The 13576-nt window shown below is 37.2% G+C and overlaps 1 protein-coding gene across 4 annotated transcripts in view; it reads right to left on the bottom strand.

The window, feature by feature from the left end:
* Positions 1-13576, bottom strand: part of Mctp2 (multiple C2 and transmembrane domain containing 2) — a 238613-nt gene that overhangs the window by 104620 nt on the left and 120417 nt on the right. For all 4 annotated transcript variants that reach the window (XM_085841642.1, XM_021166947.3, XM_029480148.2 and 1 more), the window contains one exon: positions 11515-11617. In XM_085841642.1, coding sequence (XP_085697768.1) covers positions 11515-11617 — 103 coding nt within the window. The remainder of the gene's footprint in view (positions 1-11514; positions 11618-13576) is intronic.

Below are 13576 nucleotides of genomic sequence, written 5' to 3'. Positions count from 1 at the left end.
GGATCTTCAGCAATATAATCTTATCAAACGGTTCTTTTGGTAATTGACAGGAATCAAAAAAAGCTTGCATTCTTTTAAATGTCCACTGTTTATTATCTTGAAATTATGTTTTTGCTTAGTGGAATATTTTACCCTAACTCCCTAAGCAGCTGTTTATACTTTTTTTAACAAATCTTTTATCCTATACATATAACATTTATTTAATGTTATATGATCTCTAATTTGTATTCTCTTCTTCAATAATATTCTATTATACCTTCACATAGACATAAACTTCTGTTTGTTTTATGCTATAGTTATTGGTGTTTTTAAGTTTTAAATGAATATAGCTATTGATATTGCGTTCTTATGTATTTCATTGATGTCTTATATTCTGTTATTTATCAACTATTTATGTTTACAGATATCTGAAATTATGAGATAACCCCCTTTTAAAACTATGATTTCTTAGTTAAGATGTACATAATGTTTTCTTCCATAAATTTTATATTGCTTCTATACTACCATCATATCATCATTGAAGAGTGCATGGGGCTATGAGACCATGGACTGAAACCTCTGAACCAGCAGCCAAAATAAGTATCTCTTGTCTATGAAATATATTTTGGTCAAGGTGCCAAAAAAAAAAAAACCCAACTAATAGATTGATAAAGGACTGGGCTACTTTATCCATAACCAGGAGTGGGAGTAGACTCTCCAAGCATCCCTTCCACATCTAGTGATACAGCTGGGGAACAACTCACTTTCAATACATCATTGCTACCAATTACACAGAACCCTTGCTAATGTAATGAGCCCTTCTCATACACAAGAAACATGCTTTTCTCTTTCACAAATCTTTCTTCTTGCTATTATTTACTATAATTAAAAGTAATACTATAATATATTTTTCCAGTTTTTATGCCCATAATGCATTAAAATAGCGTCAGAAGTACTCAGCCCCTTGGGATTTTTGAAACACAATCAACATGTTATTTTCTTGATGGCCAGAGAAGAGAATGCATAGAGAAAAGGTTAGAATCATTTGAAAAGTTATAACTAATAATTTTCACTGTCATCATATTCACTATCTGATATCCAAATTCCTTTCATTAGACTTTTAAAGATAACTTTCTTTGGTCTTTTGTTACATATTCTTTCTTCCAAGTGTTGGGCTGCCTTATAGTTTCTTTGGGAAGAGTAAACATCTGCATAGCACTTGGGTCATCTCTCATCTGCTTCTATAGTTCTGCCTGCTTTCTTGGTCTCTCACTGAGAACTGGGGCTGATATTCATAATTGTATCTTGTTTATTGTGTCTCATTCTACCTGCATTTTTTTCTTTAACCCTAGAATTGGTTTGTCAATTCTACTAATATTTTTAGGAAAGTATACGAGTACTTGGATTTATCCCGTCTACTGCTCCACTGTTTGCATACGTTTTTCTCATTTTGTGCTGTTCCCTTTTGCCTCAGGGCTGGCAGAGAACTCACAGTGTCCCACTTGCTAGGCTAGTACTCTGCCACTGCACTACACTGCTCAACCTATTTCAAGGACATTGCTTCTCTTTATCAATTCTTTTCTAGTTTTCTTAGTCTTATATATTCCTTTTTATTGAGTTGTTTACTCGAATTCCAACCTTTATGTGCAGTTACTAAACCAATCAAGGTACAACTATGCTTTTGGCCATGTGCATAGTTTTCTGTAGTGTTGTTGGAAGTTTTAAGCATCCTCTAATTGCAGCCTTGCAATGTGCATTGACTAAATCAGATTTTTTTTTCTTTCATAGCCAGGTTGTTTGATATTTCTTTGTTTCTCCTTTGATAACATATAAAAGGATATTTCAGCACTGTGACCACACTAAAATGTCTGCCTCTTAGGACTCTACTGAGGTAACCCAAACCAAGGCATAAGTATTTGAACATGTTAAGCAGGTATTGAAATACAATGTTTTCCAGTTTTATGCTTGGATATACGCATATCAACTGGTTTTTTTTTTATTGTTTAAAATTTGAGAATTACACCTTGAATGTGTCTAAAAGTCATCTGTTAATATGATGATAGATATAAAGAAGATCACAGGTGTTCCTGCTTAGGAATTTTATACTCTAAAGCATCACGTGAAGTGCTCACTTTCAACAGACCTTACAGAATTGAGGCCTCATGAAGCAATGCAGAATTACTTTTAGTCTGTTTACATTTGGAGATTTTATGTTCTGTTTAATTTTTCAGTGCCAGGCATGACAGAACATCAAATTCCTGCTAAGTTATAGCCCTAATCCTTGATTTTTTTTAAAAAATATTTAAAGCTGGATAGATGATATATATTTTTATTCTAATCTTGTATTTTAAAAAATATTTCCTCTCTGAAATAAAATGTGAAATCTTCCACACACAGGGCCATATTTCTTAAAATCAGAGTGATAATTCATCCTGCTTTGAACTATTAATACATTTATTATGTATTATATTTATAGTATGTGTCTTATTTATGTCCATACACTATACTTTCCTGCTTTACATCACTATTTTAGATGTCTCAAAGCAGACGAAAGTAAGATTTTGACTTAATATAAGGGACTTTAATAGAAAAATTCAATGCATGCAAGATATAGCATTCTGAGCACATGACACAAAGCCTAGTATTCACCATGTTCTTGTTTTAGGACATTGGGAGAACCACACCAGGCACTCTAAACTTGACCCAATACCATTCACAATATGTGATACATAGGGCTTGTGAAAACTTTAAAATGATACCAGTGCCCTGATGCTAGGGCAGATCAGAGCTAATTGACTTTTCACCATATTTCACCTTTGTTTCAATTACTATGTATACTTGGAGAAGTACGTAATAACAATGAAATGTTTAATGATTGTTCTTCCAGAAAACCTAAGTTTGGGTAGCAGAAATCAAGTCAGGTGGACCACAACTCCAATTAGCTCTAAGTACCTACAACTTTGGCACCTGTGGGCATTTGAACTCATGTGCTCATATACTGCTCCCTCATATACATGTCCAAATAAGAATTACTTCTGTCACCTACATGGCAATTTAAGCCTTGTTTATATCCCATAAGCACCCAAGTGATGTATCCCTTTCTCCTTTTCATCCATCCTGTACTCCAAGTCTGCACATGTTGATTTATGGACCAAAGCTACACACAAAACCAAATTCAGGAATCATTCCACTTCTAATTTCTTTATTGATCATAAATTTGTTAATGCAATCTAAAATTTTGTTATTATTTTACTTTACTGTCCAAAATCTAATCTTAACCTTAAAACAAAGAAACAAACAAATGAAAACCTATAATTGCCCATGTCTCCTACCTCATGCAAACCCACTGCACAGAAAACAACTTCATTGAAGATGCAAATAGAGATGTGTATGGTATTTATTTGGTACAAGCAATTATTTTTTAAAAATTCTTATAAAGCTAATTAAGTGAAGTTGTTAGGAATATAGCTCCTCACAGCACATACTTATGCCCCACCAAACACTGCATCTCCATAAGGCAGCAGGGAGACCATATTTCTGGTTATAGATTGCTTTGACCTGATGGGCTATGCTTGCATCAGGTAAGTCAATTTTGTTCCAAAATACATTTCATTGAGCTGAGACAATAGAGTTATTTTCATTTTGGAGTATTACAATGCCGGGGCCTAGCAAACACAGAAGTGGATGCTCACAGTCAGCTATTGGATGGATCACAGGGCCCCCAATGGAGGAGCTAGAGAAAGTACCCAAGGAGCTAAAGTTCCTATAGGTGGAACAACATTATGAACTAACCAGTACCCCAGAGCTCTTGACTCTAGCTACATATGTATCAAAAGATGGCCTAGTCGGCCATCACTGGAAAGAGAGGCCCATTGGACTTACAAACTTTATATGCCCCAGTACAGGGAAATGCCAGGGCCAAAAAGTGGGAGTGGGTGAGTAGGGGAGTTGGGGGGGGGGGAGTGTATTGGGGACTTTTTGGATAGCATTGGAAATGTAAATGAGGAAAATACCTAATAAAAAATTAATACTAAAAAAAAGATAATAAAAGTATATATTTTCTTATTAGAAAATAATATGAGTCAATATGGAATATCAGCTATAGTGTGTCTTTTATGGATGTGTGTGCCCTGTGTTTTGTGTATGAATGTTTGCAATTATAACATATACTATTGGTGGATATTTTCTTTGATGAGTAAGTAGTATTCTTTCCTAGTTTTGCTGATTAGGTGAGATGTCTCTTTTTTCAGATATTAAGATGGCAATATCTGAATTTTTCTGTTCAATTTGACTCACTAAAGCAATTTGGTACTTTGAGCCGGTTCTTTGAGGAAATCAACAAGATGGATAAACCCTTAGCCAGACTAACTAGAGGACACAGAGACAGTATTCAAATTAATGGAATACAAAATGAAAAGGGAGACATAACAATGAAATTGGAGGAAATTCAAAAAATTATCAGACCCTACTAAAAAAAAAGCCTATATTCAAACAAATTGGAAAATCTGGATGAAATGGACAATTTTCTAGACAGATATCAGGTGCCAAAGTTAAATCAGGATCAGATAAACCATCTAAACAGTCCCATAACCCCTAAAGAAATAGAAGCAGTTCTCAAAAGTCTCCCAACCAAATAAAGCCCAGGACCTGATGGGTTTAGTGCAGAATTCTATCACACCTTCAAAGAAGACTTAATACCAATACCCTTCAAACTGTTCCACAAAACAGAAACAGAAGGAACACTACCCAATTCATTCTATGAAGCCACAATTGCACTTATACTTAAACCACACAAAGACCCAACAAAGAAAGAGAACTTCAGACCAATTTACCTTATGGGATTAGTGCAAAAATAATAAAATTCTTATAAACAAAATCCAATAACATATCAAAATGATCGTTCACCACAATCAAGTAGGGATGCAAGGATGGTTTAATATATGGAAGTCCATCAATGTAATCAACTACATTAAAAACTCAAAGAACAAAACCACATGATCATTTCTTTAGATGCCAAAAAAGCATTTGACAAAATTCAACATCTATTTCTGAAAAAAGTCTTGGAAAGATCAGGAACTCAAGGCACACACCTAAACATAGTAAAAGCAATATACAGCAAACCCATAGCCAACATCAAACTAAATGGAGAGAAACTCGAAGCAATCCCATTAAAATTAGGGACTAGACAAGGCTGTCCACGCTCTCCATACCTATTGAATAGAGTACATGAAGTTCTAGCAAGAGCAATTAGACAACAAAAGGAGATCAAAGGGATACAAATTGGAAAGGAAGAACTCGAAATATCACTATTTGCATGTGGCATGATAGTATACTTAAGTGACCCCCAATATTCCACCAGAGAACTCCTAAACCTGATAAACAACTTCAGCAAAGTGGCTGGATATAAAATTAACTCAAACAAATCAGTAACCTTCCTCTACTCAAAGGATAAACAGGCTGTGAAAGAAATTAGGGAAACAACACCCTTCACAATAGTCACAAATAATATAAAATATCTTGGTGGAACTCTAACTATGCAAATGAAAGAGCTGTATGATAAGAACTTCAAGTCTCTGAAAAAAGAAATCGAAGATCTTAGAAAATGGAAAGACCTCCCATGTTCATGGATTGGCAGGATTAATATAGTCAAAATGGCCATCTTGCCAAAAGCAATCTACAAATCCAATGAAATCCTCATCAAAATTCCAACTCAATTCTTCATAGAGTTAGAATTATCAATTTTCAAATTCATTTAGAATAACAAAAAACTCAGAATAGCAAAAACTATTCTCAACAATAAAAGAACTGGGGGGGGGTCACCATCCCTGAAATAGAATTGAAGACTCAGAAGTGAACCCACACACCTATGGTCACTTGATCTTTGACAAAGGAGCTAAAACAATCCAGTGGAAGGGGAAAAGGACTGCATTTTCAACAAATGGTGCTCATTCAACTGGAGGTCAGAGTGTGGAGGAATGCAAATCAACCCATTCTTATCTTCTTGTACAAAGCTCAAGTCCAAGTGGATTAAGTACCTCTACATAAAACCAGAAACACTGAAACTAATAGCGGAGAAAGTGGGAAAGAGCCTTGAACACATGGGCACAGGGGGAAATTTCCTTAACAGAACACCATTGGCTTATGCTCTGAGATCAAAAATCAACAAATGGGACCTCATAAAATTACAAAGCTTCTGTATGGCAAAAGACACTGTCAATAAGACAAAATGGCAACCAACAGATTAGAAAAAGATCTTTACCAATTCTACAATTCAATTAGAGGGCTAATATCCAATATATACAAAGAACTCAAGCATTTAAACTCAAGAGACTCAAATAACCTTATTAAATGGGGTACAGCGCTATTTTTATTTCTGTAACTTTATAGTATAACTTAAAGTTTAGAATATGATATGGCCATCAGTCATTTTATCATTGAGAATTTTTTAAGCTAGTCTACTGAGGTGTGTGTGTGTGTGTGTGTGTATGTGTGTGTGTGTGTGTGTGTGTGTGTTGCATATGAAGTTGAAGATCAGTTTTCCAACTTCTATGAAGAGCTGTGTTAAAATTTTGATGGAGATTGTAATGAATATGGAGATTTCACTTGGTAGGATGGCTGTTTCACACTATTAATCCTACCAATCTATGAGCAGGAGAGCATATTTCTTTTGGTATCTTTTCCACTTTCTTTCTTCAATATCTTAAAGTCTCTATTATACAAGTCTTTCCATTGCTTGATTACAGTTCCTTCAAGATTTTGAGATGTATTACTGTGGAGTCTTGATTTGTATACAGTTATGTGATTCCATGTGCTTCCAGGAAGAAAGCATTTAATTTTAAGTGTTTGAGTGGAATGTTCTGTAAATGTCTGCTAGGTCCATTTGGCTGATGAAATTATTTAACTCTTAATATGTGCTGGGTACAGTAGTCTGGGCTGACATCTTTACATCCAGGCCCTTCTGGATCCCAGGATTTCTACTAAAATATTTGAGTTTACCACAGCCTCTTTATTCAACAGTTTTAAATGGACGTCAGCAGCAGACTTAACCACATCAACACCAAGTAAAATGAGAGGTGGAGGCACATTCTCTACCTTAGACTTGGGGATTTTAATGCACTGTGTCTTACCTCACTGAGCTGGCTAGTTTTATGTCAACCTGACAAGAGCTAGAATCATTTGGGAAAAAGTAACCATAGTTGATAAAATGCCCCTACCAGACTAACTTGTGGGCAACCCTGTAGTGCATTTTTTTCATTAGCGATTGATGTGTGCTGGCCCAACTCACTGTCGGTGGTGCCATCCTTGGACTGGTAGTGCTGTTGCTCTATGGAATGGGCTGAGCAAGCCATGAGAAGCAAGCCAATAGGAAGTACTTCTTCCCTGGATTCTTCTCCAGTTTCTGTCTCCAGCTTCCTGCCCTGTTTGAGTTCCTTACCTCAGTGTGGAATGGACTCTGATAATAGAACTGTAAGCTGAAATAAATCCTTTTCTCCAAGTTAATTTTGGTCATGATGTTTCATCATACCATAAGAATCCCAAAGTGAGACACCACGAAATGGTGAGTAGAACTTTAGCTCATGACATAGGTAAAGAGAAGACAACTGCACAAAAATATCCGTATTCAAAAAAAATATCTGTATTCAATAATTAATATATTGCTCATTATAAACATTTTAAATATAAATTTAATTTTGATACTTTTATAGTATCGAGCATTGAATCTAGAACCTCTTCCATGTAGGCAAATGTTCCACCACTGAGTTCAAGCCTCAGTTCTTTTGTGCTAAGTCAGGATTCCCTTATTGTCCAGACTGTCAATGACTCTACGTCCCAAGTAGGTCTTGAAGTTGTGATTCCCCTGCCTCAGCCTACGTCTCTGGGATTATGGACCTGTGCTACCAGATCAAGCTATAACAATATACCACTGAATGAAGTCTTAATTCTCTTATAAAGTAAATGATAAAGAGCACTGACTCCCTTTTCATGATCCTTTAACATAATTGAAAAATAAAATCAGAAAACAGCCCTTTTCCTAAGAAATATAAACCCTGAGCATTTTCTTTGATACTTAATTCCTGGAGATTTAACAGATCTGGGATGTTTTCACCCTGTGGTCCTAGTGGGCTGCTTGCTTTAGACGCACTGTTTCTTGTCTAACCCCACCCTTGATCCCCACCAATAGACATATAAATGGCTCCCTACCCTTCCCTCCTCTCATCTTAGGCCCTCTTTGTTCTTGCATCATGGTCAATCTTCTGCACCTCTGTTTAAACTTTGCTCCTGCTCATCTCCCAGTCACAGTCAACATATTACTCTGTCCTATGCCAGTTCAAAGCCCTGCTTCCTAATGTCTCCTCAAATGTTAGTCCATCTCTCAGAGCATCTTGTTCCTTTCCTGTGGTTTTCTGTGGGACTTTTGGTTTTCTGTGCCTACTGCACAGATATCTCTCACGATTTCCTATACCTCTCCTAACATATCTCTTTTGCTGGTCCGAAGTGTACATAGCACAGTTGTACAAACACATTTCCTAGCCTTCCTTATGGCATGATGCTTGATGAGTACTCACTGTGACTCTCTAAGAAACGCTCAGGAGTTCAGACTCCAAGAGGAGGCTGTGTATGATACTAGCCAGCTACAGTACAGGATCATTGCTGGGACTTTGTTTCTTAATTTGTAAATTACCAAAGATAAATATGTAAGATTAAGTTATTAGCAAATTAAAGACTTAGCATATTAGTTGCATTGACTTGGTCAGACATGCACCCTCAAGGAACATAAACTAAAGAAAAAAACATAGAGCTAAATAGACCTTTACACAAACCTTCTCAAATACAGTTCAGTATTACTTGATAATCGAATAAAAATTAAATAATTATTGGATTATGATTTTCATCTATAATGAGAGTCATGACATTTAAAACTCACACTTATAATCTACATTCTATTAGGAAATACATTAATTTGGAAAGGTCAATCTGTTGCAAGTAGACCACCTGATGTCAAGAAGACACAGAACTACCCTAGGATTTGGTCATTTTCCTAATCTGTCAGTCAAGGAATTAGAAACGAATGTGAGTCAAATCAGCTGTATGCAACAGCAGCAGCAGAGCCTGCCACACAGTGCCATGGCAGGGTCCCCAGGACAACTAAGAGAATTATAGACTGGCCAGGCTCTTATGCGAGCAGAGCCTGCTAAACTGGTGCTTTCTTCTGATTGTATTACATGCTATTTGTATTTAAAAGAAATAATGTGCCTTGCAAGTTTAATGTCAACTTGATACAAACTAGAGTCACTTGTGAAAAGGAACCTCATAATACCCAACCAGATTCTTGCTTAATGATTGATGTGGGAGGGGCCAAGTCACTGTAGCAATGCCACCCCAGGGCTGGTTGTCCAGGGTACTCTAAGAAAGCAGAATGATTAAACCATGAGGAGCAGCCAGTAAGCAGCACCCTTGTATCATAGAAAGCATGGACTAAGCTACAAGGAAAGAGGAAGTTCCCCGAGGTCAGCATTAGAGCACTGCTAGCTAAAATTGCCAGCCACTCAGTGAAACTTCGTCAATGTTTGTCAAACAAATCAATGAACAAGAGAATCTGAGGCAGCTTGTTCCTATCATGGAATGCTCGACTGTCGAGTTTCATTTTTGTTTAAAGTAGAATTTTTGTTTAAAGTAGAAATTAAGTAAGCTATGCCTTTCACTAATTTTCTAGTTGGGGGAGAGACATTTTAATAAAAAACAGTCCATTAGTTTAGTCAACGGTTGTGTCACCAGGAGTCCATGTCCCTTCCAGGGTCTTTGTCAATGTCTAAGGACTTCACTGGTTTTCACAACAGCAGAGACAAACAAGTGCCACTGTCACCCAGAGAAGCTAGGAATCTGCTGGGTACCCCAAGAATGTACAGGAAAGCCCCATTTAGCAAACAAGCAGTCTGACTTCAAGTGTCAAGAGCCTTCAGATTTGGTCATCCTGCTGTAGCTGGATGTCCTGTCTTAGATCTTCTGAGGAGGGACTGAAGAAGAGACAAAGACACAGGGGTCTGCTGGGACAGAAGTAAGTAAGCAAAACCCGTGTACAAAAGTTTTATGGACAAAGAGAAAGGATCGTGGGTTCCTAAGTGCTCCAAGTGTATTCACAGGTGAAGGAATAAAATATGTCTCTGATTTATCCATTAAACAGTATAAAGGGGGAAAGGGAGGAAAGGAGGGAGTGAATAGGGAGAGACAGAAGGAAAGGGGAAGAGATAGGAAGGGGTGAGGCAGAGAGATGGTGGTGAGAAAGTGTGTGCACCTATATGCACACTGAATTATAAGGGATGGATGGTTTGGCTTTGTATCAACTCTCTTTAGACTTCTTTTAAAGTGTGTCCCATATTCCTGCTACATGTATTCTTCCAGGAATATCTGACAAGGTTGTAATAAAAAAAGGGGGAATTCCCAAATTGCCATCTCCTCTCCATGAGCCCTGCTGTCTGCCACGGTGGGCTCGGCGGGCTCAGAGCATTTGGCGGGGGGCCTGCTGCAGCAGCCGGCAGCTGCTGCATGTGTTTTCTTGGAGGAGCATCAGGGATATGGGAACTTGGGGAGAAATTAACCAAGCGATCAAAAGCAGACGAAAAGATATTAAGAGGTACAGTGTTCCCCTCCCTGTAAACATTGTGTGAGGAAGATGAAGCTTGTGGTTAGATCATAGAGTGCACAACTCACAAAAAATGTACAAATGGCTTTGGAAAAAAAAAACAACAACTGTGAGGGAAGAAATAAAATGTTCATATTTTGGTGAAGCCAGAATGACTGTATGCCAATTGTACAAAACTGAAATGCTTGCCTCTATGCAGTTCACTGGACACATATCAATGTCCAATCAATAGGAAAAAAGTAGATGCTAAATAATAAATAAATAAAAGAGCAATTTGCCAGTCCCTTCTCCCCCTTCACTCTTGTAAGCACTCCGGGATGCTTTTTCTACCACCTTTTATAACTATTTTATTCATTCTGTTTTTCATCTTTGCTGAGCCTTCCTAGATTATTGAAACACTCTTGATTTTCCAAGGGACATCTTTTATTTTCTTCCATAAAATACTTTATTTTAATCCTTTAACAGTGTAAAGCAGACCTAACAGAGAGGATGTTAGGGGAAGTGGTCTTTAGGAGAACTGAGGACAAATGCACCGCAATCAGCAATGGATCTTTAGCAAAATGGGCATGGGCGAAATAAAAAGAAACCCATGAGAATGCCTCGGGAATCTGTGGAATATTTGCCCATTGAGTTGGATTCCTTGAAGTCAGACCAAAAGTGCCAGTCAGAGGTGGAATAAGGTCTGAGAGTGTATTGAATGATTGCCCAAAATGTCTGTTTGATTTAGTAAATATTAAACCAACACACAAAAAGCTATGTCTCTTTATATCTAAAATATGAAGATAAAGAATAAATAGTACTTTCCGTAGTAGCTCCAAAACTGACAATGATAAAGCGAGTCTAGACTATAGAAGCTCTGACTTATAAATTGTTGATTAATGCAGAAGACTTACAGACAGCAAGGGGATGGCGACTTTTCCAAGAAAGTCCGGGGCCTTGTCTCCATCCTCATCAAACACTGTCACTTCCAGCACATCATGGATATCTTTAATAGGGCTGAAAGTGAAGAGATCAGGTATTATACACAAAAACACACGAGTGACGTTTGCTCCATGAAGATCTGAAAACACTTGCACTAATTAAGTCTGTGTGTCCTCGGAGTATAAAACTATCATTTAATTAAACTCCAAAAATTAAATCAAACTGACTGTATTCCCAGACCATCCATCATGGAAGATTCAGATGTGCACATGATGAAACAAGTTAACTTTCTTACTGTGGCATTTTCTACACATGTGTGCACTCAAGGGTGATACTGTTAAAGAAGGAGGATATAAAAAAGAAAGAGAGAAGAAAGAAAGAAAGAAAGAAAGAAAGAAAGAAAGAAAGAAAGAAAGAAAGAAAGAAAGAGAGAGGGGGGGAGGGAGGGAGGGAGGGAAGGAGGGAGGGAAGGAGGGAGGGAGGAAGGAAGGAAGGAAAGAAAGAAAGAAAGAAAGAAAGAAAGAAAGAAAGAAAGAAAGAAAGAAAGAAAGAAAGAAAGAAAGAAAGAAAGAAAATAGGGAAGGAAGAAAGAAAGAAAGCAAAGCAAACAAAGAAGGGTTAGGGATTTAGCTCAGTAGTAGAGTACTTGCTAAGCAACTGCAAGATCCTGAGTTCATTCCTCAACTCTGGGTGGAAAAGGAAGGAAGGGAGGGAGGAAGGAAGGAAGGAAAAAAGGAAGGAAGGAAAGAAGGAAGGAATAGAGAAGAAAGAAAGAATAGAGAAGAGAAAAGAGAAATCATAGGAGAAAGGGACAAGATTGCAAAGTCACTCTGAAATGAAAAAAAAAAAAGCAAAAGAAAATTCACCTTTAAAAAAATTAGTGAAGAAAAGAATGTGAGAGGCTATAGAGATAGCTCAGTGGTCAGAAGACTTAGTGCTCTTGCAGAGGGCTGGGTTCAGTTCCCAGCACCCATCTAATAGTGCCCAACTGCTCGTAACTCCAATTCTAGAGGATCCCAAACCCTTTTCTGGCTTCTGTGGTCTTTTAAATGCAAATATGGTACAAATAAGCCTGCACAGATGTATACACATACAAAAATAAATCATGAGCAAACAAATATTAAAAATATTTTTAAGAAAATGTGGTAAAATTCATTATTTGCTGAACTATGCAGAGAGCTCATTTTAGAAATATAAAGTACCAAAAAACCCCATGTACAGCTTTAAAAATACTTTTTAAAATATTGAACATAATCCAATCACTATGGACAATAAAAAAACCAATAGAGCCATAGCTATTGTCACAATCCCTTGTTTCTGGCAGATACAATAAGATAAGTTAGCTGCGGTGTCTCCAGCTGATCCACTTCCCTTAGACCTTTGTGGGACATCCTATGAACACCACTATTTACCCTGGAGGCAAATTTGACTCTTTCACTCACAAACACAGTCTAAAAGGTCAGTTTTGTGGGGGTGATGTGACATCAACTCATGCAAAATTAATAGAAGCCTCCCTTCACCGTCACACACCTTGAAATCTAAGGCAAACTAGGATACTATATACCCAGCTTCCCAGAAGCCCAAGTTTGATGAAGCACACAGGGCAGTCTGAAGGAGCCAGCCACTCTGATAGAAGGGAATGTAAGAAGCATTGGGGGGTCCTTAAGGATTTACTGATAATCTGTATTTTCCAAAAGACTCTGGCAGAATACAAACCTTCATGCATTTAAGATAGTATCATAACATGTAAGTGCTTAGAATTTAAGACAGGGCTCCATTTGTAACTTTTCTTAACCCAGAAATGGATTAGTCTGGACGTCTAGAAACTTCCATCTATCTGCAGATTAATTTAGTCACTAAAAGATCTACTTTATAAATGTCTCCTAACAGTCCCTTACAGTTCCAAATGGTCTCTTCTATTATTAAGCCATACTATAAAATGAAAGGATAAAAGGTTTTCAGAAGAAAAAAAAACAATAAAATTCGCTCTTTGCACATAAAACTGGGTGGAAAGTTCCCCCCAAGAGCCCCCCG

This window comes from Mus caroli, unplaced genomic scaffold (genome assembly GCF_978045245.1).
Source record: "Mus caroli unplaced genomic scaffold, Mus_caroli_1 scaffold_8, whole genome shotgun sequence".
Taxonomy (NCBI): domain Eukaryota; kingdom Metazoa; phylum Chordata; class Mammalia; order Rodentia; family Muridae; genus Mus; species Mus caroli.
The sequence above is the reverse complement of the archived record's forward strand: the minus strand, read 5'-3'. Positions and strand labels throughout refer to the sequence as shown.